General features: G+C 41.2%; 1 protein-coding gene across 1 annotated transcript in view; it reads left to right on the top strand.

Annotated features, from left to right (window-relative positions):
* Positions 1 to 590: 590 nt before the first annotated feature.
* LOC310784893 ((3R)-3-hydroxyacyl-CoA dehydrogenase-like) overlaps positions 591 to 25,000 on the top strand; it is a gene marked incomplete at both ends in the record, with an annotated part of 30,976 nt that continues 6,566 nt past the window's right edge. Inside the window, 2 exons of the mRNA XM_083645925.1 lie at positions 591 to 662; positions 24,334 to 24,412. Of these exons, the coding sequence (XP_083502051.1) occupies positions 591 to 662; positions 24,334 to 24,412 (151 nt within the window). The remainder of the gene's footprint in view (positions 663 to 24,333; positions 24,413 to 25,000) is intronic.

Below are 25,000 nucleotides of genomic sequence, written 5' to 3'. Positions count from 1 at the left end.
GGCACAGCAGTGGCACAGCATCAAAGCTGCTCATGTATGTGGAAATGCTTTTATTAGTTGAGGGTGTGTCTAGTCACAGGAAACGAACATTGTGGTCACAGCAAAGGAACATGAGCTGTTTAGCTTCTTCTTCTCAAACACATCATACTAAATTACATCTTCACAATAATCTTCCCTTTGTTCCCAAACATATGATACATAGGCTGTATTGCTTATAGCCTATCTAAAATAAATCATCTACAAATTATATCAATAACAAACTTTTATTTTTTATTTATTTTTTGTCTGACCGGTAAATAAAACAAGTAGATAGGACCGGTCTGGCCCAATCACATCTTTAAAGCCCTCCCCCTTAGGCTCAGTGATGTACATCTACAGAGTGCAAAAAATAAATATAAATAATAATAATAATAATAATAATAATAATAATAATAATAATAATAATAATAATAATAATAATAATAATAATAATAATAATAATAATAATAAATAAAAATAGATATGACAAAATTCAAGGGAGGTGTGGAGAATTCACATGTCAAATAAAGTCAGGCCTTCAGGCAGATGCTGAATGTGCAAAACGTCCTGACATGTCTGCTGCAGGACCTTCTTTGGCACCTGTGGGCACAGTGAGGATGATGAGGAGAGGGAGAGAGATGAAGGTGAGAGTGGAGGGAGGAGCTGACAGTAAGCAGAAGCTAAACTGTATTAAATATAAAAGCAACTCATATGAAAAAGCCACACACACACACACACACACACACACACACACACACACAAACCCTTACAGAGTATAACCCCCCCCCCCACACACACACACACACACACACACACACAAACCCTTACAGAGTATACCCCCCCCCCCCCCCCCACACACACACACACACACACACACAAACCCCCCCACAAAGAAAAGAAAAGAGAGACCATCTTGTGATGGGAGCACACCGACCTAACCTCGCGTCACCAGGCTCTTCCCGAGGAGAAGAGCCTGGTGACGCATTACTACAGACAGGATGTCCCGCCCCGTGTTCCGGTCCTGTGTTCTGGTCCTGTGTTCCGGTCCTGTGCTCCGGTCCTGTGTTCTGGTCCTGTGTTTTGGTCCTGTGTTCTGGTCAGCAGTGTGTTCTGGTTCCCCCATAGAAACGCAGCAGTAGGCAGCCTAACCTCACCAGCTACGAGTTAGAGAAGAAATAAGAAGCATGACCATACCAAACGAAATATTCAAAGAAGTACTTGAAGAAACTTGCTGGATCCATAACATCACGTCTGAACAGAATCTTTTCCTGGAGTTCAGCACTTTGGTTCCTATGTTCCACCCATAACGAACACCCACCCGTCTATTTCCAGCCCCCTTGCCTTGACCACACCCTTCTTGGGACTCTGCCTTCTATGATCTGAACTACATGCCTGTAAAGTTCCATGACTGCATCTTGAATGTTTAAATCCTCTGATAAACTGAGCACCGCTGCTCTCTACTGCTGCTCAGGCGGGGAGGTGAAGTTACTCTTAAAGGAACACAACAACATTTTGGAAGATTCACATATTTGCTCCTGATAATCGAGGCGCCCCTCCTGCTACAGTGGTAGTGAACGGTACAGCAGCCTATCCCCTGTCTTTTTATTTTATTTTATGTTCCCCCCCACCCCGATTTTTTTATCCCATTTTATCCCCCATTAGTGCTCCCTTGATTTCTCAATCCTGGTTGCTACTCCATCCTCTGCCGATCTGGGGAGAGCCGAGACTGGCTCCATGCTTCCTCCAAGACATGGGCAGTCAGCCAGCCAGCCGCTTCTTTTCACCTGACAGAGGAAGCTTCACCGGTAGGACATAGCACGTGGGAGGTTCACGCTATTCCAACCAGTTCCCCTCCCTCTGACCAGGCGCCCTTAACGACCAGAGGAGGAACCACATTAGCAACCAGGATATTGTATGTTTTTGTGAAGGGGGTTCCTATATGAAGGAAACCCCCGGGAGGCACGGGGAAAACATGCAAACTCCACACAGAAAGGCCCTTTTGACGGGGCACTCGAGGACATGCGGACGGGCATCGTCCCAGGTGGGAATCGAACCCACGACCTTCGAGCTGTGAGGCGATAGTGCTTACCACTGCACCACCGTACCTCCCTGCCTATCCCCTGTCTTAAGCCTAATTTATACTTGGTCTGTCGACACTCTTGAAACCGTCGCCGACAGTAATGAGGACTTGAGTCGACACTTTCAAGTGTTGATGAGAAGTGTCTCCTACCTAGTGAAATATCTAGTGTCGCTGACTACGTCACATAGTGTCATGCATCATACATGTGTGATTGGCTAGATAGAAGCCACGCGCGCTTAACTTCTTTGTTTTGGTTTTCGCTGCATGGAAATCGATTGAAATTAATATAAAAACGTGTCCCCGCTATTTTTATGGGCCTGTCCTGGATGTATGACTTTGTGAAAATCACAAAGAACACCGTGACCAACTTCCCAGAGAGAGAGGTCAGTTGTGTGTAATTATGCTGTAGTTAAACGTTACATCAGGTTGCAGGGACAGCGCTGTTTATGTCCAACATGGTTATTAACCATAAATGCAACACCATGGGGCAACAGTTTATTTTTCGTAATGTGTAGCAACACTTTCCAATAAGTATAAATTAGGCTTTATGGTTAGGCACAGGCCCTAACCCTCCTCCCCCGAACCTTTCCCTAGAGACCCTAACCCAGTGATACTCAACTTGCAACCCATGATAGGGTGCAGAGTGGCCCCCCGACCATTTTCTAATAATTTCATGTTAGTTTTCATTGTGAATTATAATCTATTTCACAATAAAAACTAACGTGAAATAAAGTTTGACTGAGCTCCAGCTAAATTGTGAAAAGAATACAGCCGTCTGCTCACCACCTGCAGGCACTTATGTATGTACTTAACTAACTTAACCTAACTAACTATCCGGTGTGCACAACATTGTCAGACTAAACTCTGGCTCACCCCCCAAAAACCTACAATACAGAAAAATGTATATTGTTTGTTTAACTGGCCCCTGTGTGGCCCGCGATGGAATTGCAAAAAAACATATATATTTTTTTTTACAGTGCACCTGAACGCAAAATGCAAGATACCCGCTGAATAAGTGTCCAAATGTTCATGTCATTCTGGCCAATACTCCTCCCCAATACTTATAGCATTTCAGTCTGGAATATGGAATATCTTTCAATAATCTATGATTTAGCTGCTAAATTGTCAAATACCGCCGTCTGCTCGCTACCCAGGCACTTATGTATGTACTTAACCTAACTAACTATCCGGTGTGCGCAACATTGTCAGACTAAACTCCGGCTGACACCCCAAAAACCTACAATCCGCTACAGAAACATTTATATTGTTTGTTTATTAACTGGCCCCTGGCCTTCTATCATTTCACAAAAGTGGCCCCCGGGCAAAGCAAGTTGAGTATCCCTGCCCTAACCCATAACCAGGGAGAGAGTTCCCCTTGGAAGACTAGCTCCAGCTCCCCAGCATAACTTGCCCTTTGCCTCACCCAGACCAGGTGTGTCCGTGTTCGTTCCATACTAACGCCCGAGGTGCAACTGGAGGGAGGGAGGAGGAGGTTAGGAAGGAGGGAGGAAGGAGGGAGGAGGAGGTGGGGAAGGAGGTGGGGAAGGAGGTGAGGAAGGAGGGAGGAAGGAGGGAGGAGGAGGTGGGGAAGGAGGTGGGGAAGGAGGTGAGGAAGGAGGGAGGAGGAGGTGGGGAAGGAGGTGAGGAAGGAGGGAGGAGGAGGTGGGGAAGGAGGTGAGGAGGAGGTTAGGAAGGAGGGAGGAGGAGGTTAGGAAGGAGGGAGGAGGAAGTGAGGAAGAAGGAAGTAGGAGGTTAGGAAGGAGGGAGGAGGTTAGGAAGGAGGTGAGGAAGGAGGGACGAGGTTAGGAAGGAGGTGACCGTGCGGCTGACCTCACGGAGCCGTATTTTTTTATTAGGCCAATTAGCTAATGATGTGATCAGTGATGATGTCATCAACGATGATGTCAAAGGTGATGTCATAAGGGCGCGCGCACACACACACACACACAGACACACACACACAAACACACACACACACACACACACACACACAAGGAGGTATTGTGACAAGATCAGTGATGTCAGACACAAGGAGGCATTGTGACAAGACTGATCAGTGATGTCAAAGGGGGGCACACACACACACACACACACACACTGATGATGTCATCAGTGATATCATAATGGGGCACACACACACACAAGGAGGCATTGTGATAACAATAACATTTAGTGAGCTACACACATGCGCATGTGCCAATAGGGCAGGCGAGGCCGAGCTATGGGCGAGGCTGCGCAGCGGCCTAGTTAAACAAAAAACCAAAGCCATAAGCATAAAAGTAGGGGAGGCGGAGACATTTGAGAGCGACACACAGGAGTGGAGGGATTTCCCTTCACTCTGACTCAAATGGAGTCAATGGCAGAGCTTATCCCCACAGCCTGCTTCCACTGAGTCACACTACAGACTGGCTGAGCCAACATCTCCTCAAGTCAACTCATTTGTATAGCTCTAATTCACAAGCATGTCTCAGAGGGCTTTACAGAGATGATGTCTAGCTAAAGGCCCTGGGCCTGGATACATAAAGGGCCTTCCCCCTCACAGTGCACATGCACACAATTAAGGCCAGAATAATAAAAGACTCTGGGCCAGGTTGATCCATATATCACATCAGGCGAGTGCCCAGGGGCACCAGCTCATTTGCCTTGTTGGGGGGGCACCACACATTCAAATTCAATTCTTTATAAGCTTCGTCATATTTTCTTTATATATTAGGCCTATAGACGGTTTTAACTTGACAACAAAAACATTCTAAATTGAACCCCTGCTCACTTCCTGTTGCAGTGTTTGCTATGGACATAAAAGAAAAAAACATTCAAGTGCAGGACTGACCATTCCGTGAAAACCGTCTATACAGCTGAGCAGCGAAAACAAAAGTAACGATGTCGAGTGAATATTTCTGCAGTTTGCCGAATGCTGAGAAAAAGGAAGTGCTGTGGGGTTGCGCTCTGGTGAAAACCGTCTATACTCCACGGCCGAAATTAATCTTCAATACTAAAAGAATATATGCATAATGAGAACGAATCATGATTGGTGTGTAGGTGCCCCCCCCTTCCTCCATCACATTTGAATGTATCCAGTTCAAGCATTTTGTGTGGTGAGAGAAAACATGTTCACCAGAGGAACTGCAAAGAAAAGGTAGGCTGAAAACTACTTCCCCAAGTGTGCTCACCACAGTCAGGCTTTTATTAACCCTGCCTGGTAACTGTGGGTGAGAGATCTAAACAATTTAAAGATCTTCTCACCCTGTCACTAACTGTAGACTAAGGGTGAGAGATCGTTATCACAACTTAAAAGAGTGAAGAACGAACTGGTTGAGTTGATGCTTCTTGAAAGGTTTTCTCTTTGAACTGGATGTGCTGTTTGTGATGCTTATAACAACCATAATAACAGATAGCCTGTGTCTGCATAGCAAAATATATTCAGTGGGCCGCACTATCTGGTACTGGTATCTGAACTGCTATCCCAGTTCCAGTACCTCAGAGTCACTTTGGACTCAAACCTATCTTTCAGGAAACACATTAACCCATTGATAACTGATGCAGCATTTGTGTGTGTATCCCTTTAAGACCGCGAACCGCGTCATACGCGGTTCGCGTATGAAGCGGTTCGCGTATGAAGGGATACACACACAAATGAGGGATATACACGCAAAAGCTACATCATGTATCAATGGGTTAAAAAGGTACAAAGCACAATTAATTTCAATGTATTTCATTTTAAACAAATCCGGCCCTTCTTAACAGTTGACCGTGCAAAGTCATATCTTCATTGTATGTTTTTTTCCCCACATTGAATATTGCTTCACAAACTGGTCGTTTGCAGGTGCCACAGTCATAAAACCCATTGAACAGCTGTTCAATAGAGCCATCAAAGTATCAAGAAAACCACGATCATACCATCACTGTAACATTCTAGATCATACCATCACTGTAACATTCTAGAAGATCATACCATCACTGTAACATTCTAGATCATACCATCACTGTAACATTCTGGATCATACCATCACTGTAACATTCTAGATCATACCATCACTGTAACATTCTAGATCATACCATCACTGTAACATTCTAGAAGATCATACCATCACTGTAACATTCTAGATCATACCATCACTGTAACATTCTGGATCATACCATCACTGTAACATTCTGGATCATACCATCACTGTAACATTCTAGATCATACCATCACTGTGACATTCTAGATCATACCATCACTGTAACATTCTAGATCATACCATCACTGTAACATTCTGGATCATACCATCACTGTAACATTCTAGATCATACCATCACTGTAACATTCTGGATCATACCATCACTGTAACATTCTGGATCATACCATCACTGTAACATTCTGGATCATACCATCACTGTAACATTCTAGATCATACCATCACTGTAACATTCCAGATCATACCATCACTGTAACATTCTGGATCATACCATCACTGTAACATTCTAGATCATACCATCACTGTAACATTCTGGATCATACCATCACTGTAACATTCTGGATCATACCATCACTGTAACATTCTAGATCATACCATCACTGTAACATTCTGGATCATACCATCACTGTAACATTCTGGATCATACCATCACTGTAACATTCTGGATCATACCATCACTGTAACATTCTGGATCATACCATCACTGTAACATTCTGGATCATACCATCACTGTAACATTCTGGATCATACCATCACTGTAACATTCGATCATACCATCACTGTAACATTCTGGATCATACCATCACTGTAACATTCTAGATCATACCATCACTGTAACATTCTAGATCATACCATCACTGTAACATTCTGGATCATACCATCACTGTAACATTCGATCATACCATCACTGTAACATTCTGGATCATACCATCACTGTAACATTCTGGATCATACCATCACTGTAACATTCCAGATCATACCATCACTGTAACATTCTGGAACAACTTCACTTCTTAAGCTTTGAGAATGTCAAGATCTTTAAGAGTGCTTGTCTTATCTGCAAATACCTACATGGTCTAGCCCCCCCTCATGTTCAATAATTCATCCACAAGAAAAGAATCACTGGACTTGACACCATGTCAAACACCAGAGGTGACTGTGAGGTCCATCGTAGACTGACCACGTTTAGCCAAAACGTCCTGTCTATAAAAGGCAGTCAAACGTGGAACAGTCTCCCAGTTTCCTTGAGGGAAAGCCCCACCCTGGCCACTTTTAGAAATAAATTAAAACAATGGTTGAAAGCCAACCAGACATGTAATCACTTATAGTATGTTTTCTGTCCTTTTTGTATTTTTGAGTGTACCTTACTATCTATGTTTCTTTTTGAGTGTGTTCTATTAATGATGTATGTATCTCTTACTGTTTGATATTCCTCTGTTTTGATGTTTGAGGACTGCAGATGGAATCTAGCCTCGTGCTAAATCCACCACTTTTGACACTTTGACCATGTTTCAGGTGACTGTATCTGTTTCATGTTTTATGTGTTCATTAATTGTGCATTGTCCCGTCTAAATAAACCAATAAAGTAAAGTAAAGTAACCATCTTCACATGGTTATAAGTATTAGGCAAAATAGTCATAGTCAAGTCTTTCTCTTTTGATTCTTTTGTAAAGACAAACTGATAAAAAGATTTCATCTCTCTTCAACTCCAGACATTGTATCATTTTGATCTCACTGTTCACCAGCCTTTTTCACTGAACACTCTGCTCTTTTGACAGCTCTTTTGTTGAACCAACATATTTACTTCTATGGGAAATTGTATACGAGGGATCAGCCGAGCAGGCCACCCAGTTGTCACTGGGTGGCAACGGCAATGGAACCCTATGGAGCCCAAGTGGCGCGAGGCGTGAGTGTCTGCTCTAGCCGGCTTGACTCTGTTTACATTTTAAAAACTGCGACAGTTCACACAACTTTAACACGACATGCATATATTATACATCAAACTCTTGAACTAATTCTGCTCTCAGAATGTCAAAATATAAGCAATGTGATGTATAGTTTTTGAGATATTAACGTTTGTTTGGCACAACTCATACTATTAACTGCCGCGGGGTTCAGCATTTCTGGGTGTCAAGTGACGTCACGCTGATTCGTCCTATTGGGAAAAACAATTCTAAGTAGCCTAATATAAACAATTTTTCTAAGTTATATTTTCCACCTTCTCAAGTCTCACCTATTGTGCATGGAGAGACAAACCAGTCAGATTGAGCTGCTGAGTGACGTTGAGGGTGAAAAGCCTGTCCAGTTCTAGTTGTTCTTCAGTTGTGTTGTGCTCGCTTTCCCCGCTTCACTTCCATGTTTCCATCCAAGTTTCCAAGCCGCCCGCAACCTCCCACTTCCCCGTTAATCACATTCATACCGCGTTTGCAGTTTAGATTTGTCCTGTTGTAGTTTAGTGTCATTCAGTAAGCTTGCCTTAGCATGCAATATATAATCATCATATTTAGTAGTGGGAATGTCCACCAACACGAGGTGTCAGTACTAGTTTAGATGAAGAAGTGATGTGAAGTCTGACTCAAGACCAAGTGACCAACCCTACTCTGCCTCTGATTTGTGGTTGAATTTGTTCTGAGGTTAAGCCAATCAGAGGCAGAGTAGGAGTGAAATCTCACACTGCATTTGTTTTGAATTCCATAGTTTAAACATGTGTCAATATTTAAAATGTGTCAATTTGAGAATAAAGGACATAAAATAAAATAAATATTGTATGTATTTAAAATACACAAAATACAAGGTCTGAAAGTATTTTGATACAAATTACATCTTAGTTTTCTCAATCCAGCCAATTACAAATGACAAAATACAAAAAAGTATTTTAAACACGTATTTTAAATACATGAATTTAAAATTCTGCCTATCTCTGGGCCTAGGCAAGAAGTGGGTGGGCCCCTGACACACACACACACACAGACTCAGCAAGATAACAATTAAGGCCTGCAGATGAGGCTAACCTCATGTAGCAGAGAACCCATTTAAACCACAGCAGAGTCACACTGCTGCTGCTTATAGTAATGATGATGATGTGATGAAGAAGGTGATGAAGAAGGTGATGATGATGGTGATGATGGCACCTCCGTCGCAGACCAAACAAGACGTGAAACATCGCCTCCTTAATGAATCACTCTTTGATTCCTTATGGAGATAAAACAATATGCAGAGAGGAGGAGGAGGAGGAGGAGGAGGAGGAGGAGGAGGAGGAGGAGGAGGAGGAGGAAGCAGCCTGGTTGAAAAGGTTCACTGAAGCTTTACTTCAAAATGTCTTTTTTCTTTCCATGAACTAAATGTAGATGCTGGCAGAGCAGTCTGACACTTAACACAAGTTAGTGAGCGGACAACCCCACCACCTCCAACTAGTGATGAGAGGGGGAGGACCATCTAACACAAGGGCTGTGTGTGTGTGTGTGTGTGTGTGTGTGTGTGTGTGTTTGTTTGTGTGTATGTATGTGTGTGTGGAATATTGTTATTTTCTTTCATATCCACCTATCTACTATCTATCATATACGCCTGGTACAGATTTAGGCTAAAGAAAGCAGAGATAAAATGTTGTGCAACCGTCTTAACTTGTGTAATTTATTGACATCATAGGCATTCATTCCTCTCTTTCTTTCATTTGAAAACTTCTAACTCAAAACTCACAAATAAACAGACACATATTTAAACAAATACACAGACACATTTATTGAGGGAATTTCATGGAACTATTTTGGTGAACATTATAGGCAATGTTTCCCTGCTCGTAAAAGAAAGTGCAGAAAAGAAAGTTGGTTCCTTGTTTTCTGCACACACGGATCACAATAATTCATCTATAAAATATTTAAAATGATACTTATTCTAATAGATTGTTGTAAAAAATACTCTTCCAGCCATCGTCTTCTCTGATAGACGTCTGTAAAATCAGAATCAGAATTGTATTTATTGCCAAGTAAGTTCACACTTTGGAGTTGAGGAAGGAGGGAGGAGGAGATTAGGAAGGAGGTGAGGGAGGTGAGGAAGGAGGGAGGAGGAGGTTAGGAAGGAGGTGAGGGAGGTGAGGGAGGAGGAGGTGAGGGAGGAGGAGGAAGGGAGGTGAGGAAGAAGGGAGGAGGAGGTTAGGAAGGAGGAGGGATGAGTGAAGGGGGGAGGTGAGAGATGAAGAGGGAGGGGGGAAGGGAATTAGGGATGAAGTCAAAGGTCAGGCCAACTAAAGATGTGGAGAGAAAGACAGAGAGAGAGAAAGAGAAAGACAGAGAGACATTAAGAGAGAGAGAAAGAAGACAGAGAGAGAGAAAGAAGACATAAGAAGACATAAGAGACATAAAGAAAAAGACAGAGACAGAGAGAGAGAGAGAGAGAGAGAGAGAGAGTGACAGAAAGCAGAGGAAGGGGAACAGATAATGTGGGGCAAAACCTGTGTGTGTGTGTGTGTGTGTGTGTGTGTGTGTGTGTGTGTGTGTGTGTGTGTGTGTGTGTGTGTGTGTGTGTGTGTGTGTGTGTGTGTGTGTGTGTGTGAGAGAGAGAGAGAGAGAGAGAGAGGGAGAGCGCTGTGTGTTTAAACCACAATCAACAACTGTTGCTTGCTTGAAGAGGAAACCTGCCTGTTTACTGGCAAACGGACCTAAACACCTCTGCAGCTTTCACACCTAAACCACACTTTGCACTGAACAAGAAGTGCGTGCTGAAATAACTATGACAGCATGATCACATCCGTTTGAGTATCTTCCTCATATCCTAATTAATATTCACTCACTAATAGATGAGTGTAATTGTGTTAATATTCACATCACATACTTAAGACCTATGAATTCAAAATGTTATTTTATCATGTTAGGAGGAGTGTGAACTGGTCAAGATGAGCTCTGATAGGAAGACTGCAGAGCTGAGAAGGGCTGACTCTAACTACAACACTTCACTTCTGACACACACGCACGCACGCACGCACGCACGCACGCACGCACGCACGCACGCACGCACGCACGCACGCACGCACGCACACACACACACACACACACACACACACACACACACACACACACACACACACACACACACACACATACAGCCAGAAATGAAATTACAGGTGGGCCTGAATCAAAGTGGATGGGCGACACCAGAGCTGTGTATATAGAAGAGTTGCAACATCTCCATTCACTCCAATAGACCAGTTTTTTACTCTCAAGAGTTCCAGGAAGTAAGGGCCTGGATTAAGCAGCACTGTCGAGTTGCAGCAAAATGGGCAGTTTGTGTTGTACTCTGAAAGTTGTTTTTTTCTTGAATCAAATTGTACATTATCAGCTTTATTTTAGCATTCAAAAGTAGCGTGAGACCCTTCCCTGGCTGTTCATTGGCTAATGAGTCACGCATTTTGGTCCTCCGCTGACGCCACTCTCAAGAGGACACTAGGCCACACTATTGATGTAATTTGCATGAACAGAATCAGAATCAGCTTTATTGTAGTATATGTATGTAGACTTACAGGGAATTTGACTCCGGTATAAGTTGCTCTTAATGTACTTTGAAAGGAGAAGAAAAGGTATGCATGCAAGCTGAAATGAACAAACAAGGACTCAAAGGTACGGTTAACTGCTATTTAGATTATATACAATAAGTGTTATGTAGAATGTAAACTATAAGCAGGAGTAAGATAAAGAAATAATTCTATAATGTACAAATCATTGTATAGCTGACTGCAAAGACAGTACAAGTAGGGTTTGTTTGCTGTCTAAAGGGTGTTACTGCATGTACGCCATTTTGACACCTAGTAAAACCTCACTTTTGACACTGACCAAGACTTGTGGGTAGACTGGAGGATCCTAACAGCACTTAGGTCAGCTCAAAATACATGCTGACATAAGTAATCCTAGCATTGCAACATGATAACATAATTTCTACTATCCTATGTTCGAATTCATATTTTAGGTCAATATTAGATAAATATAAATATGTTAATATTTCCATTAAATACTTGGGCCTAGATTCAAATGTTATTTTATAATGTTAGCAGTGTGAACTGGTCAAAATGAGCTCTGATAGTAAGAGTTTTACAGTGCAGTTCTTTGAATGTGTCCCAGCCAGGACACATCAATAAGTGATGTGTCCTGGGACACATGCTCCAGCTGCTCTTTAGGTCACATGGCAGGTCATTCCATTTGTCCAAAGGGTCAGGGAACTCATTGTATAGCGTACTGCAAAGGGTGTAATTGCACGTACGCCCTTTTGACACCTAGCAAAAACCCCAAGCCTTGTGGGTAGAGGATTCAAACAGTACTTAGCTCAGCTCAAAATACATGCTGACATAAGTCATGGTAGCATGGCAGCATCATCACATCATTTATACTATCCTACAGTATATTCTAATAACTATTCTAATAATAGTCTCAGCTTTCCACTCAGACCTAATTTATGCAATTCCAAAATGGTTTAGGGACCCCAGTATGCAAAAGAATATTCAAATAGAATAGGTGGGAAAATAATTATACTGCATGCAAAAAAAACAAAAAAAAAAACATGTTTTTTGCAAAACTACATGGGATTAGCAGAAAATGGGCATGTATGTAAAGGGGATATACTCATGGGTAAGCATCCAGAGACTTACGCACATCCACTGGTTGGTGCTGAGCTCAACTGTACTAAACAGGAAAATAAACGAAAAAAGGGCTCGCAACACAATTTTTTAGATAGCTCCTGTGGCGGACATTTATTCAGACAAGCATAAATCACATTCTAAGGAAAAGGAAAATGGTGGCAGAACCTATTCAGCTCTCCGAATGAACATACAATAGCTCTACACAGCAATCACTGTGACTCAATGAGGACTTTGATGTCAGGCCTTACTTGTGAGACCTCTGTGCTGTACTCATATTCCAGTTGTTTTTTGCCTTTTATTTCCTTTTGATACAAGACTGTATGGATGAATGTTCTCTGTGAGATACTTAGAGGGCCGAGCTGATTGACGGCGTCCATTTCTAAAAAATATGTTCAAAAAAATATGTTCTAAAATATGTTGTGCATATGTACTGTGCAGTGATTGCTGTGTACAGCTATTGTATGTTCATTCGGAGAGCTGAATAGGTTCTGCCACCATTTTCCTTTTCCTTAGAATGTGATTTATGCTTGTCTGATATAGGTACCACTACAACCCATTCTCATTCAGATATCTTGAGGTGAGAGGTCAAGGGACCCTTTTGAAAATGGACATGCCACTTTTTCCCTGACCAAAATCTAACCTAAATTTAGAGCATTATTTGAAGGGGGCATTTTTTAGTCCCCTTCAAGTTAACATGACATGGCACCAATACATGTCTTAGGTCTTCTAGTTTCATATGATAGCAGGCACCAATACATGTCTTAGGTCTTCTAGTTTCATATGATAGCAGGCACCAATACATGTCTTAGGTCTTCTAGTTTGATATGATAGCAGGCACCAATACATGTCTTAGGTCTTCTAGTTTCATATGATAGCAGGCATCAATACATGTCTTAGGTCTTCTAGTTTCATATGATAGCATGCACCAATACATGTCTTAGGTCTTCTAGTTTCATATGATAGCAGGCACCAATACATGTCTTAGGTCTTCTAGTTTCATATGATAGCAGGCACCAATACATGTCTTAGGTCTTCTAGTTTCATATGATAGCAGGCATCAATACATGTCTTAGGTCTTCTAGTTTCATATGATAGCATGCACCAATACATGTCTTAGGTCTTCTAGTTTAATATGATAGCAGGCACCAATACATGTCTTAGGTCTTCTAGTTTCATATGATAGCAGGCACCAATACATGTCTTAGGTCTTCTAGTTTCATATGATAGCAGGCATCAATACATGTCTTAGGTCTTCTAGTTTCATATGATAGCAGGCATCAATACATGTCTTAGGTCTTCTAGTTTCATATGATAGCATGCACCAATACATGTCTTAGGTCTTCTAGTTTAATATGATAGCAGGCACCAATACATGTCTTAGGTCTTCTAGTTTCATATGATAGCAGGCACCAATACATGTCTTAGGTCTTCTAGTTTCATATGATAGCAGGCACCAATACATGTCTTAGGTCTTCTAGTTTCATATGATAGCAGGCATCAATACATGTCTTAGGTCTTCTAGTTTCATATGATAGCAGGCATCAATACATGTCTTAGGTCTTCTAGTTTCATATGATAGCATGCACCAATACATGTCTTAGGTCTTCTAGTTTAATATGATAGCAGGCACCAATACATGTCTTAGGTCTTCTAGTTTCATATGATAGCAGGCACCAATACATGTCTTAGGTCTTCTAGTTTCATATGATAGCATGCACCAATACATGTCTTAGGTCTTCTAGTTTCATATGTTAGCAGGCACCAATACATGTCTTAGGTCTTCTAGTTTCATATGTTAGCAGGCACCAATACATGTCTTAGGTCTTCTAGTTTCATATGATAGCAGGCACCAATACATGTCTTAGGTCTTCTAGTTTCATATGATAGCAGGCACCAATACATGTCTTAGGTCTTCTAGTTTCATATGATAGCAGACACCAATACATGTCTTAGGTCTTCTAGTTTAATATGATAGCAGGCACCAATACATGTCTTAGGTCTTCTAGTTTCATATGATAGCAGGCACCAATACATGTCTTAGGTCTTCTAGTTTCATATGATAGCAGGCACCAATACATGTCTTAGGTCTTCTAGTTTCATATGATAGCAGGCACCAATACATGTCTTAGGTCTTCTAGTTTCATATGATAGCAGGCACCAATACATGTCTTAGGTCTTCTAGTTTCATATGATAGCAGGCACCAATACATGTCTTAGGTCTTCTAGTTTCATATGATAGCAGGCACCAATACATGTCTTAGGTCTTCTAGTTTCATATGATAGCAGGCACCAATACATGTCTTAGGTCTTCTAGTTTCATATGATAGCAGGCACCAATACATGTCTTAGGTCTTCTAGTTTCATATGATAGCAGGCACCAATACATGTCTTAGGTATTCTAGTTTCATATGATAGCAGGCACCAATACATGTCTTAGGTCTTCTAGTTTCATATGATAGCAGGCATCAATACATGTCTCAGGTCTTCTAGTTTCATATGATAGCAGGCACCAATACATGTCTTAGGTCTTCTAGTTTCATATGATAGCAGGCATCAATGTCTTAGGTCTTCTAGTTTCATATGATAGCAGGCATCAATACATGTCTCAGGTCTTCTAGTTTCATATGATAGCAGGCATCAATACATGTCTTAGGTCTTCTAGTTTCATATGATAGCATGCACCAATACATGTCTTAGGTCTTCTAGTTTCATATGATAGCAGGCACCAATACATGTCTTAGGTCTTCTAGTTTCATATGATAGCAGGCACCAATACATGTCTTAGGTCTTCTAGTTTCATATGATAGCAGGCACCAATACATGTCTTAGGTCTTCTAGTTTCATATGATAGCAGGCACCAATACATGTCTTAGGTCTTCTAGTTTCATATGATAGCAGGCACCAATACATGTCTTAGGTCTTCTAGTTTCATATGATAGCAGACACCAATACATGTCTTAGATCTTCTAGTTTCATATGTTAGCAGGCACCAATACATGTCTTAGGTCTTCTAGTTTCATATGATAGCAGGCACCAATACATGTCTTAGGTCTTCTAGTTTCATATGATAGCATGCACCAATACATGTCTTAGGTCTTCTAGTTTCATATGTTAGCAGGCACCAATACATGTCTTAGGTCTTCTAGTTTCATATGATAGCAGGCACCAATACATGTCTTAGGTCTTCTAGTTTCATATGATAGCATGCACCAATACATGTCTTAGGTCTTCTAGTTTCATATGTTAGCAGGCACCAATACATGTCTTAGGTCTTCTAGTTTCATATGTTAGCAGGCACCAATACATGTCTTAGGTCTTCTAGTTTCATATGATAGCAGGCACCAATACATGTCTTAGGTCTTCTAGTTTCATATGATAGCAGGCACCAATACATGTCTTAGGTCTTCTAGTTTCATATGATAGCAGGCACCAATACATGTCTTAGGTCTTCTAGTTTCATATGATAGCAGGCACCAATACATGTCTTAGGTCTTCTAGTTTCATATGATAGCAGGCACCAATACATGTCTTAGGTCTTCTAGTTTCATATGATAGCAGGCACCAATACATGTCTTAGGTCTTCTAGTTTCATATGTTAGCAGGCACCAATACATGTCTTAGGTCTTCTAGTTTCATATGATAGCAGGCACCAATACATGTCTTAGGTCTTCTAGTTTCATATGTTAGCAGGCACCAATACATGTCTTAGGTCTTCTAGTTTCATATGATAGCAGGCACCAATACATGTCTTAGGTCTTCTAGTTTCATATGTTAGCAGGCACCAATACATGTCTTAGGTCTTCTAGTTTCATATGTTAGCAGGCACCAATACATGTCTTAGGTCTTCTAGTTTCATATGATAGCAGGCACCAATACATGTCTTAGGTCTTCTAGTTTCATATGATAGCAGGCACCAATACATGTCTTAGGTCTTCTAGTTTCATATGATAGCAGGCACCAATACATGTCTTAGGTCTTCTAGTTTCATATGATAGCAGGCACCAATACATGTCTTAGGTCTTCTAGTTTCATATGATAGCAGGCACCAATACATGTCTTAGGTCTTCTAGTTTCATATGATAGCAGGCACCAATACATGTCTTAGGTCTTCTAGTTTCATATGATAGCAGGCACCAATACATGTCTTAGGTCTTCTAGTTTCATATGATAGCAGGCACCAATACATGTCTTAGGTATTCTAGTTTCATATGATAGCAGGCACCAATACATGTCTTAGGTCTTCTAGTTTCATATGATAGCAGGCATCAATACATGTCTCAGGTCTTCTAGTTTCATATGATAGCAGGCACCAATACATGTCTTAGGTCTTCTAGTTTCATATGATAGCAGGCATCAATGTCTTAGGTCTTCTAGTTTCATATGATAGCAGGCATCAATGTCTTAGGTCTTCTAGTTTCATATGATAGCAGGCATCAATACATGTCTCAGGTCTTCTAGTTTCATATGTTAGCAGACACCAATACATGTCTTAGGTCTTCTAGTTTCATATGATAGCAGACACCAATACATGTCTTAGGTCTTCTAGTTTCATATGATAGCAGGCACCAATACATGTATTAGGTCTTCTAGTTTCATATGATAGCAGGCACCAATACATGTCTTAGGTCTTCTAGTTTCATATGATAGCAGGCACCAATACATGTCTTAGGTCTTCTAGTTTCATATGATAGCAGACACCAATACATGTCTTAGGTCTTCTAGTTTCATATGATAGCAGGCACCAATACATGTCTTAGGTCTTCTAGTTTCATATGATAGCAGGCACCAATACATGTCTTAGGTCTTCTAGTTTTATATGATAGCAGGCATCAATACATGTCTTAGGTCTTCTAGTTTTATATGATAGCAGGCACCAATACATGTCTTAGGTCTTCTAGTTTCATATGATAGCAGGCACCAATACATGTCTTAGGTCTTCTAGTTTCATATGATAGCAGGCACCAATACATGTCTTAGGTATTCTAGTTTCATATGATAGCAGGCACCAATACATGTCTTAGGTCTTCTAGTTTCATATGATAGCAGGCATCAATACATGTCTCAGGTCTTCTAGTTTCATATGATAGCAGGCACCAATACATGTCTTAGGTCTTCTAGTTTCATATGATAGCAGGCATCAATGTCTTAGGTCTTCTAGTTTCATATGATAGCAGGCATCAATGTCTTAGGTCTTCTAGTTTCATATGATAGCAGGCATCAATACATGTCTCAGGTCTTCTAGTTTCATATGTTAGCAGACACCAATACATGTCTTAGGTCTTCTAGTTTCATATGATAGCAGACACCAATACATGTCTTAGGTCTTCTAGTTTCATATGATAGCAGGCACCAATACATGTATTAGGTCTTCTAGTTTCATATGATAGCAGGCACCAATACATGTCTTAGGTCTTCTAGTTTCATATGATAGCAGGCACCAATACATGTCTTAGGTCTTCTAGTTTCATATGATAGCAGACACCAATACATGTCTTAGGTCTTCTAGTTTCATATGATAGCAGGCACCAATACATGTCTTAGGTCTTCTAGTTTCATATGATAGCAGGCACCAATACATGTCTTAGGTCTTCTAGTTTTATATGATAGCAGGCATCAATACATGTCTTAGGTCTTCTAGTTTTATATGATAGCAGGCACCAATACATGTCTTAGGTCTTCTAGTTTCATATGATAGCAGGCACCAATACATGTCTTAGGTCTTCTAGTTTCATATGATAGCAGGCACCAATACATGTCTTAGGTCTTCTAGTTTCATATGATAGCAGACACCAATACATGTCTTAGGTCTTCTAGTTTCATATGATAGCAGGCACCAATACATGTCTTAGGTCTTCTAGTTTCATATGATAGCAGGCACCAATACATGTCTTAGGTCTTCTAGTTTCATATGATAGCAGACACCAATACATGTCTTAGGTCTTCTAGTTTCATATGATAGCAGGCACCAATACATGTCTTAGGTCTTCTAGTTTCATATGATAGCAGACACCAATACATGTCTTAGGTCTTCTAGTTTCATATGATAGTAGGCACCAATACATGTCTTAGGTCTTCTAGTTTCATATGATAGCAGGCACCAATACATGTCTTAGGTCTTCTAGTTTCATATGATAGCAGGCACCAATACATGTCTTAGGTCTTCTAGTTTCATATGATAGCAGGCACGAATACATGTCTTAGGTCTTCTAGTTTCATATGATAGCAGGCATCAATACATGTCTCAGGTCTTCTAGTTTCATATGATAGCAGGCATCAATACATGTCTCAGGTCTTCTAGTTTCATATGATAGCAGGCACCAATACATGTCTTAGGTCTTCTAGTTTCATATGATAGCAGGCATCAATACATGTCTCAGGTCTTCTAGTTTCATATGATAGCAGGCATCAATACATGTCTTAGGTCTTCTAGTTTCATATGATAGCAGGCACCAATACATGTCTTAGGTCTTCTAGTTTCATATGATAGCAGGCATCAATACATGTCTCAGGTCTTCTAGTTTCATATGATAGCAGGCATCAATACATGTCTCAGGTCTTCTAGTTTCATATGATAGCAGGCACCAATACATGTCTTAGGTCTTCTAGTTTCATATGATAGCAGGCATCAATACATGTCTCAGGTCTTCTAGTTTCATATGATAGCAGGCATCAATACATGTCTTAGGTCTTCTAGTTTCATATGATAGCAGGCACCAATACATGTCTTAGATCTTCTAGTTTCATATGATAGCAGGCATCAATACATGTCTCAGGTCTTCTAGTTTCATATGATAGCAGGCATCAATACATGTCTTAGGTCTTCTAGTTTCATATGATAGCAGGCATCAATACATGTCTTAGGTCTTCTAGTTTCATATGATAGCAGGCACCAATACATGTCTTAGGTCTTCTAGTTTCATATGATAGCAGGCACCAATACATGTCTTAGGTCTTCTAGTTTCATATGATAGCAGGGACCAATACATGTCTTAGGTCTTCTAGTTTTATATGATAGCAGGCACCAATACATGTCTTAGGTCTTCTAGTTTAATATGATAGCAGGCACCAATACATGTCTTAGGTATTCTAGTTTCATATGATAGCAGGCACCAATACATGTCTTAGGTCTTCTAGTTTCATATGATAGCAGGCACCAATACATGTCTTAGGTCTTCTAGTTTCATATGATAGCAGACACCAATACATGTCTTAGGTCTTCTAGTTTCATATGATAGCAGGCACCAATACATGTCTTAGGTCTTCTAGTTTCATATGATAGCAGGCACCAATACATGTCTTAGGTCTTCTAGTTTAATATGATAGCAGGCACCAATACATGTCTTAGGTCTTCTAGTTTCATATGATAGCAGACACCAATACATGTCTTAGGTCTTCTAGTTTCATATGATAGCAGGCACCAATACATGTCTTAGGTCTTCTAGTTTCATATGATAGCAGACACCAATACATGTCTTAGGTCTTCTAGTTTCATATGATAGCAGGCACCAATACATGTCTTAGGTCTTCTAGTTTCATATGATAGCAGGCACCAATACATGTCTTAGGTCTTCTAGTTTCATATGATAGCAGACACCAATACATGTCTTAGGTCTTCTAGTTTCATATGATAGCAGGCACCAATACATGTCTTAGGTCTTCTAGTTTCATATGATAGCAGGCACCAATACATGTCTTAGGTCTTCTAGTTTCATATGATAGCAGGCACCAATACATGTCTTAGGTCTTCTAGTTTCATATGATAGCAGGCACCAATACATGTCTTAGGTCTTCTAGTTTCATATGATAGCAGACACCAATACATGTCTTAGGTCTTCTAGTTTCATATGATAGCAGGCACCAATACATGTCTTAGGTCTTCTAGTTTCATATGATAGCAGGCACCAATACATGTCTTAGGTCTTCTAGTTTCATATGATAGCAGGCACCAATACATGTCTTAGGTCTTCTAGTTTCATATGATAGCAGGCATCAATACATGTCTTAGGTCTTCTAGTTTCATATGATAATCACATATGATCACAATAATTCATCTATAAAATATTTTCTATATTATATTCTATAAGCATCAAGAAGCTCCTTTTTTCTATTTACTGTTTATATTGGCCTGCTGAGCTATCTTGTCGCCACTTTTTTGACTTTTCCTTTTTCTATAAAATATTTAAAATTATACTTATTCTAATAGATTGTTATAAAAGAGTAATCTTCCAGCCATCGTCTCCTCTGATAGACGTCAAGTAAGTTTACATAAAAGGAATTTACTTTGGTGTTTGGTACATAACAACATCAATAAACATAGTAAGATAAGTTGCGAGAGTAAATGTAAAAGGCAAGTACTGCGAGTCAAGAAGCTAGCATCAAATATAAAATACAAGTGTTACCTGTTTCAAAGTACCCCATTATTACCGCTGCCTGTCGTGACAGTAAAGGTCTTTGCGCACACACAGTCCGTTTGTTTTCATATGCGTTCTTTTTTTATCTGTCATCTGAAAACACAGACGGGTCCCAGCTCGCAAAAAGCTATTGACTGATGCGAAAAACACAGAAAATCAAACCTGTTCCGAAAACGGACGGAAGTTTCGGAGTCAGTAAGTGTGTAAACATGAGTGACACAACATGAGGTCGTATTTAATGTAGAACGTGCGACAAATTCGGACGAAAAATACGGACTTGGTGTGCAAAAGCCTTTAGTGTTTCTCTTTGGCTGCTATTCAGTTTTGGTTATTTGTATTTGTATTTATAGTGATCAGACTGGAATCTGTGCATTCTCAGCTTTCATTTGACACCTTGTTGGACTCTTGGTGGAAACAACTAGTCCATTACTGCGACCACCATGGCATATACTTTTGAGGCAATGGGGTATTTAGAAAACAGGTACTCTGGACAAATATCAATATCAAATATCAAATAGAAACATTTACACAAAGAATAATATGTACATATCTTTTATAATCAAAAGTCAAAGCTTGAGGGAGTGAAGGCTTTGCCACCTCAATGATGTGATTTTGAGTCATGCAGATGCATCACTAATGCACTTTGCTCTGTCCAGATTTTCACTCCTCAAGAATTCAAAATGGACAACATTTCAGTCACAAGCTTGCTTCTCCACCACTTTGTTAGGAAAGCAGCACAGCTGATCACAGTTTGAGGGTGTTACCTCAAGGAGTTCTCTCTCTCTCTCTTTACTTTGTCCTTTATTACGCGCTCACAAGAGAGACACACACACACACACAAAGTCCCAGTGATGATGTCATCAGTGATGTCATAAAGGTACCAATGATTACATCAGTGATGTCATAAATTCACACACACACACACACACACACACACACACACACACACACACTAGGGGTGTCAAAAATAATCGCGATGCGGATGTGCACGATTCTGCATCGATTCACAAATGTCAAAAATCGATTATTATTATTATATAATATATATATATATATATATATATATTTTTATAATCTAATAAAATATAATGGAAGTACATGCAGTTGTTTATTTGGATCATAATACAATGCAATTCCCAAATGCACTTTTATTTTAAAAGTAGCCACACAGTGAGAAAAAAGAAAGTGAGAAAAAATAAATCATGTATTGGGGGAAAAAGTGATGCATCGATTGAAGATGCATCGATAATCGTAATCGAATCTAATCGTAGCCCTCTGAATCGTAATCGAATCGTGAGGCCAGTGAAGATTCACAGCCCTAACACACACACACACACACACACACACACACGCACGCACGCACGCACGCACACACACACACACACACACACACACACACACACACACACACACGCACACACAAAGTTCCAGTGATGTCATCAGTTGTCATCAATTGTGACATCATCAGTGATGGGAGAGGCATTGCACACATACTGATCAGTAACATCACTGATCATCATCAGTGACATCACCAGTGAATGATGTCATCAGTCTGAGGCTCACAAGAGAGCTGAGGGGGCTCACGAGATAGACTGAGGGAGAGCTCAGCCTCTTCCGGAGAGGGAGAGAGAGAGAGACTGAGGGAGAGAGAGGAGAGGGAGAGACTGAGGGAGAGAGAGAGGGAGACATTGGGCTCTATTCTCCCACAGGCCATCGGCGCTATTACGGGCCTTAACCGCAAAAAAACGTGCCTTGCGCCTGTTTCGGCAAGATAGCAATAGGCTTTAGGCTGCCAAATGCGCTTTAGGCCGAATGGGCGTGGCGCAGTCCCAAAGTGGGCGTGTCGGCGCTAAATACCAGCCTAGTGATATCTTGGGACCTGGCCTACATTTAGCGCTTTGCGCTTTTGTAAAGCAGGCCTATTCTGTGCCTTCACTGCTTCTTCTCTGTCACCCTTCTCTCTCTCTCTCTCTGAGTTCCCAGCATGCATTGTGTTTCTTCATTTCACTACTAAATAGCCACCAAATGAGCCAAAATAGATATAAAAGGTAGTTCTAAATTAATGTGTAATGGTAACACAGCCTGCCATTGTCAACATTTCAATATTGGACCAAATAAAACCTCGAAATGAAAACACCACCCTATGTGAAACATATATGTCCTCCTGGGCCTATATATACCCCTTGTCGAGTTAACGTGATTTAGAGAAGTAACAGCGGAACGCGCTTCGGAACGCGCTTCTAATGGCATCTGCTATACTGTGATGTCCCTCCAATAACTTGGCCCTATTTCACATTTAGTTTTACAATAAAAACACATTTATGCAATGACTTGACATAATGTAGGGTATATTTATGTGCATCATCCTTCCTGCAGCAGGCGAGAGAAAATGATATCTTTCTGGACAAACTTTCACCAATCTAATAGGCTATATTTTTCTAGCTGATGCATAGAACATTATTTTCACTTTGATCTTGCTATAGTGTAGCGTATTTACATGCTTGCAGTATTGAAACTGCAGTTAGATTGGTTTGAGAAGCATAATAATATGGAATAATAGCCTATAATGCAGACAGACAGGCTGGATGAAGGGAGGGGGGGGGGGGCAGAGCGTTTGGCTTTCGTCTGGTTTTGCGGGATCACTGGAATTGGAGCTAAAAAGGCAAGCGTGCGATTCGTTTATTGCACTTATCCAATGAGCATGACGGTGCATAATTTTACGCCTAAAAGGCGTGGTTGTAATGCTTTGGGCTGCATCTAGCGCCAGCACGACGATATCAAGTGCGCCTTTCCACGCCCACTGCTTTGATCTGCGCCTGCCGCTCGGCCTAGAAACTGCGCCGATGCAACGATAGGGGCCATTGTGCGCACGAATAGGGCAGACAAGGCCACACAGCAACACAGCGAATGCGAGCTGCAGGACCCGCCACCAGAGGGCAATGGAGGCTTACTTTTTGGGAGGTGACATGATGTCCATATACACCGTCAATGGTGGAAAGTAACTATGAGAATAAACAGAGATACAAAGAGTTAAAGTCACTCACAGGTTTATGGAGTCTGACTTTCCGCTGCGTGCGTGTGCGTGCATGTGTGTAGACTTTCTTCTTCTTCTTCTTCTTCTTCTTCTTCTTCTTCTTCTTCTTCTTCTTCTTCTTCTTCTTCTTCTTCTTCTTCTTCGTGGATTGTATTATTCATCTAAAAATCCATGATAGCCTGTCTCGCGGCGCCCTCTTGTCGTAAAAGTGGAGAACTACCACAACACAGAAGCATCATGGCGGCGCGGCGGCTACAAGACTCATATCAAGGTTGACGCTGGTCACCGGTAACGGTACGTGCACATCTACAATGGCACGGCGGCTTGCCTGCTGAAAAAGCCGCTTTGACGCTGCATCTTGATAGGCTGTCTTGCTGTATTCTCGATTCTGATTGGTCCATTTCAACATCGCGCTGGAACCGCCCCCAGCGTTTCAGCGTTTCACTGTCGCAGACTAGAGGCGGCTTCTCTCCGAGCGGCTTCACGCTCGCGGGGCGGGACTAGGGCGGGACCTTTCGTTGAAGCTACCCAATGACAGCTCTTCCTACACATTTCCTCCCCGCACCCTCCTGTGTACAACGTTTCTACAGGCTACAGCTCCAAGCTGGAAGCTGGTTTGCACGCCCACAAAACGCTGCGACACAGCGGAAAAGCGAATTTGCCATTGTAGATGTGCACGTACCGTAAGTTGACGGTGTAACATACGACAACATACTGTGAGAATAACTGTGAGACTAGATAGATACGTTTAACGGTAACGTTACGTTAATACCGCTGTCTGTGGGCTGTTTTGGTTGCAGAATATCGTGTCTTATCGAGTAGAGAGGTCTGTCTGTGTGTAGTCAGTCAGACAGGGTTCAAATGAAATCAGAGCTT

The sequence above is a fragment of the Poromitra crassiceps genome (genome assembly GCF_964638095.1).
Source record: "Poromitra crassiceps genome assembly, chromosome: 11".
Classification (NCBI taxonomy): domain Eukaryota; kingdom Metazoa; phylum Chordata; class Actinopteri; order Beryciformes; family Melamphaidae; genus Poromitra; species Poromitra crassiceps.
The sequence above is the reverse complement of the archived record's forward strand: the minus strand, read 5'-3'. Positions and strand labels throughout refer to the sequence as shown.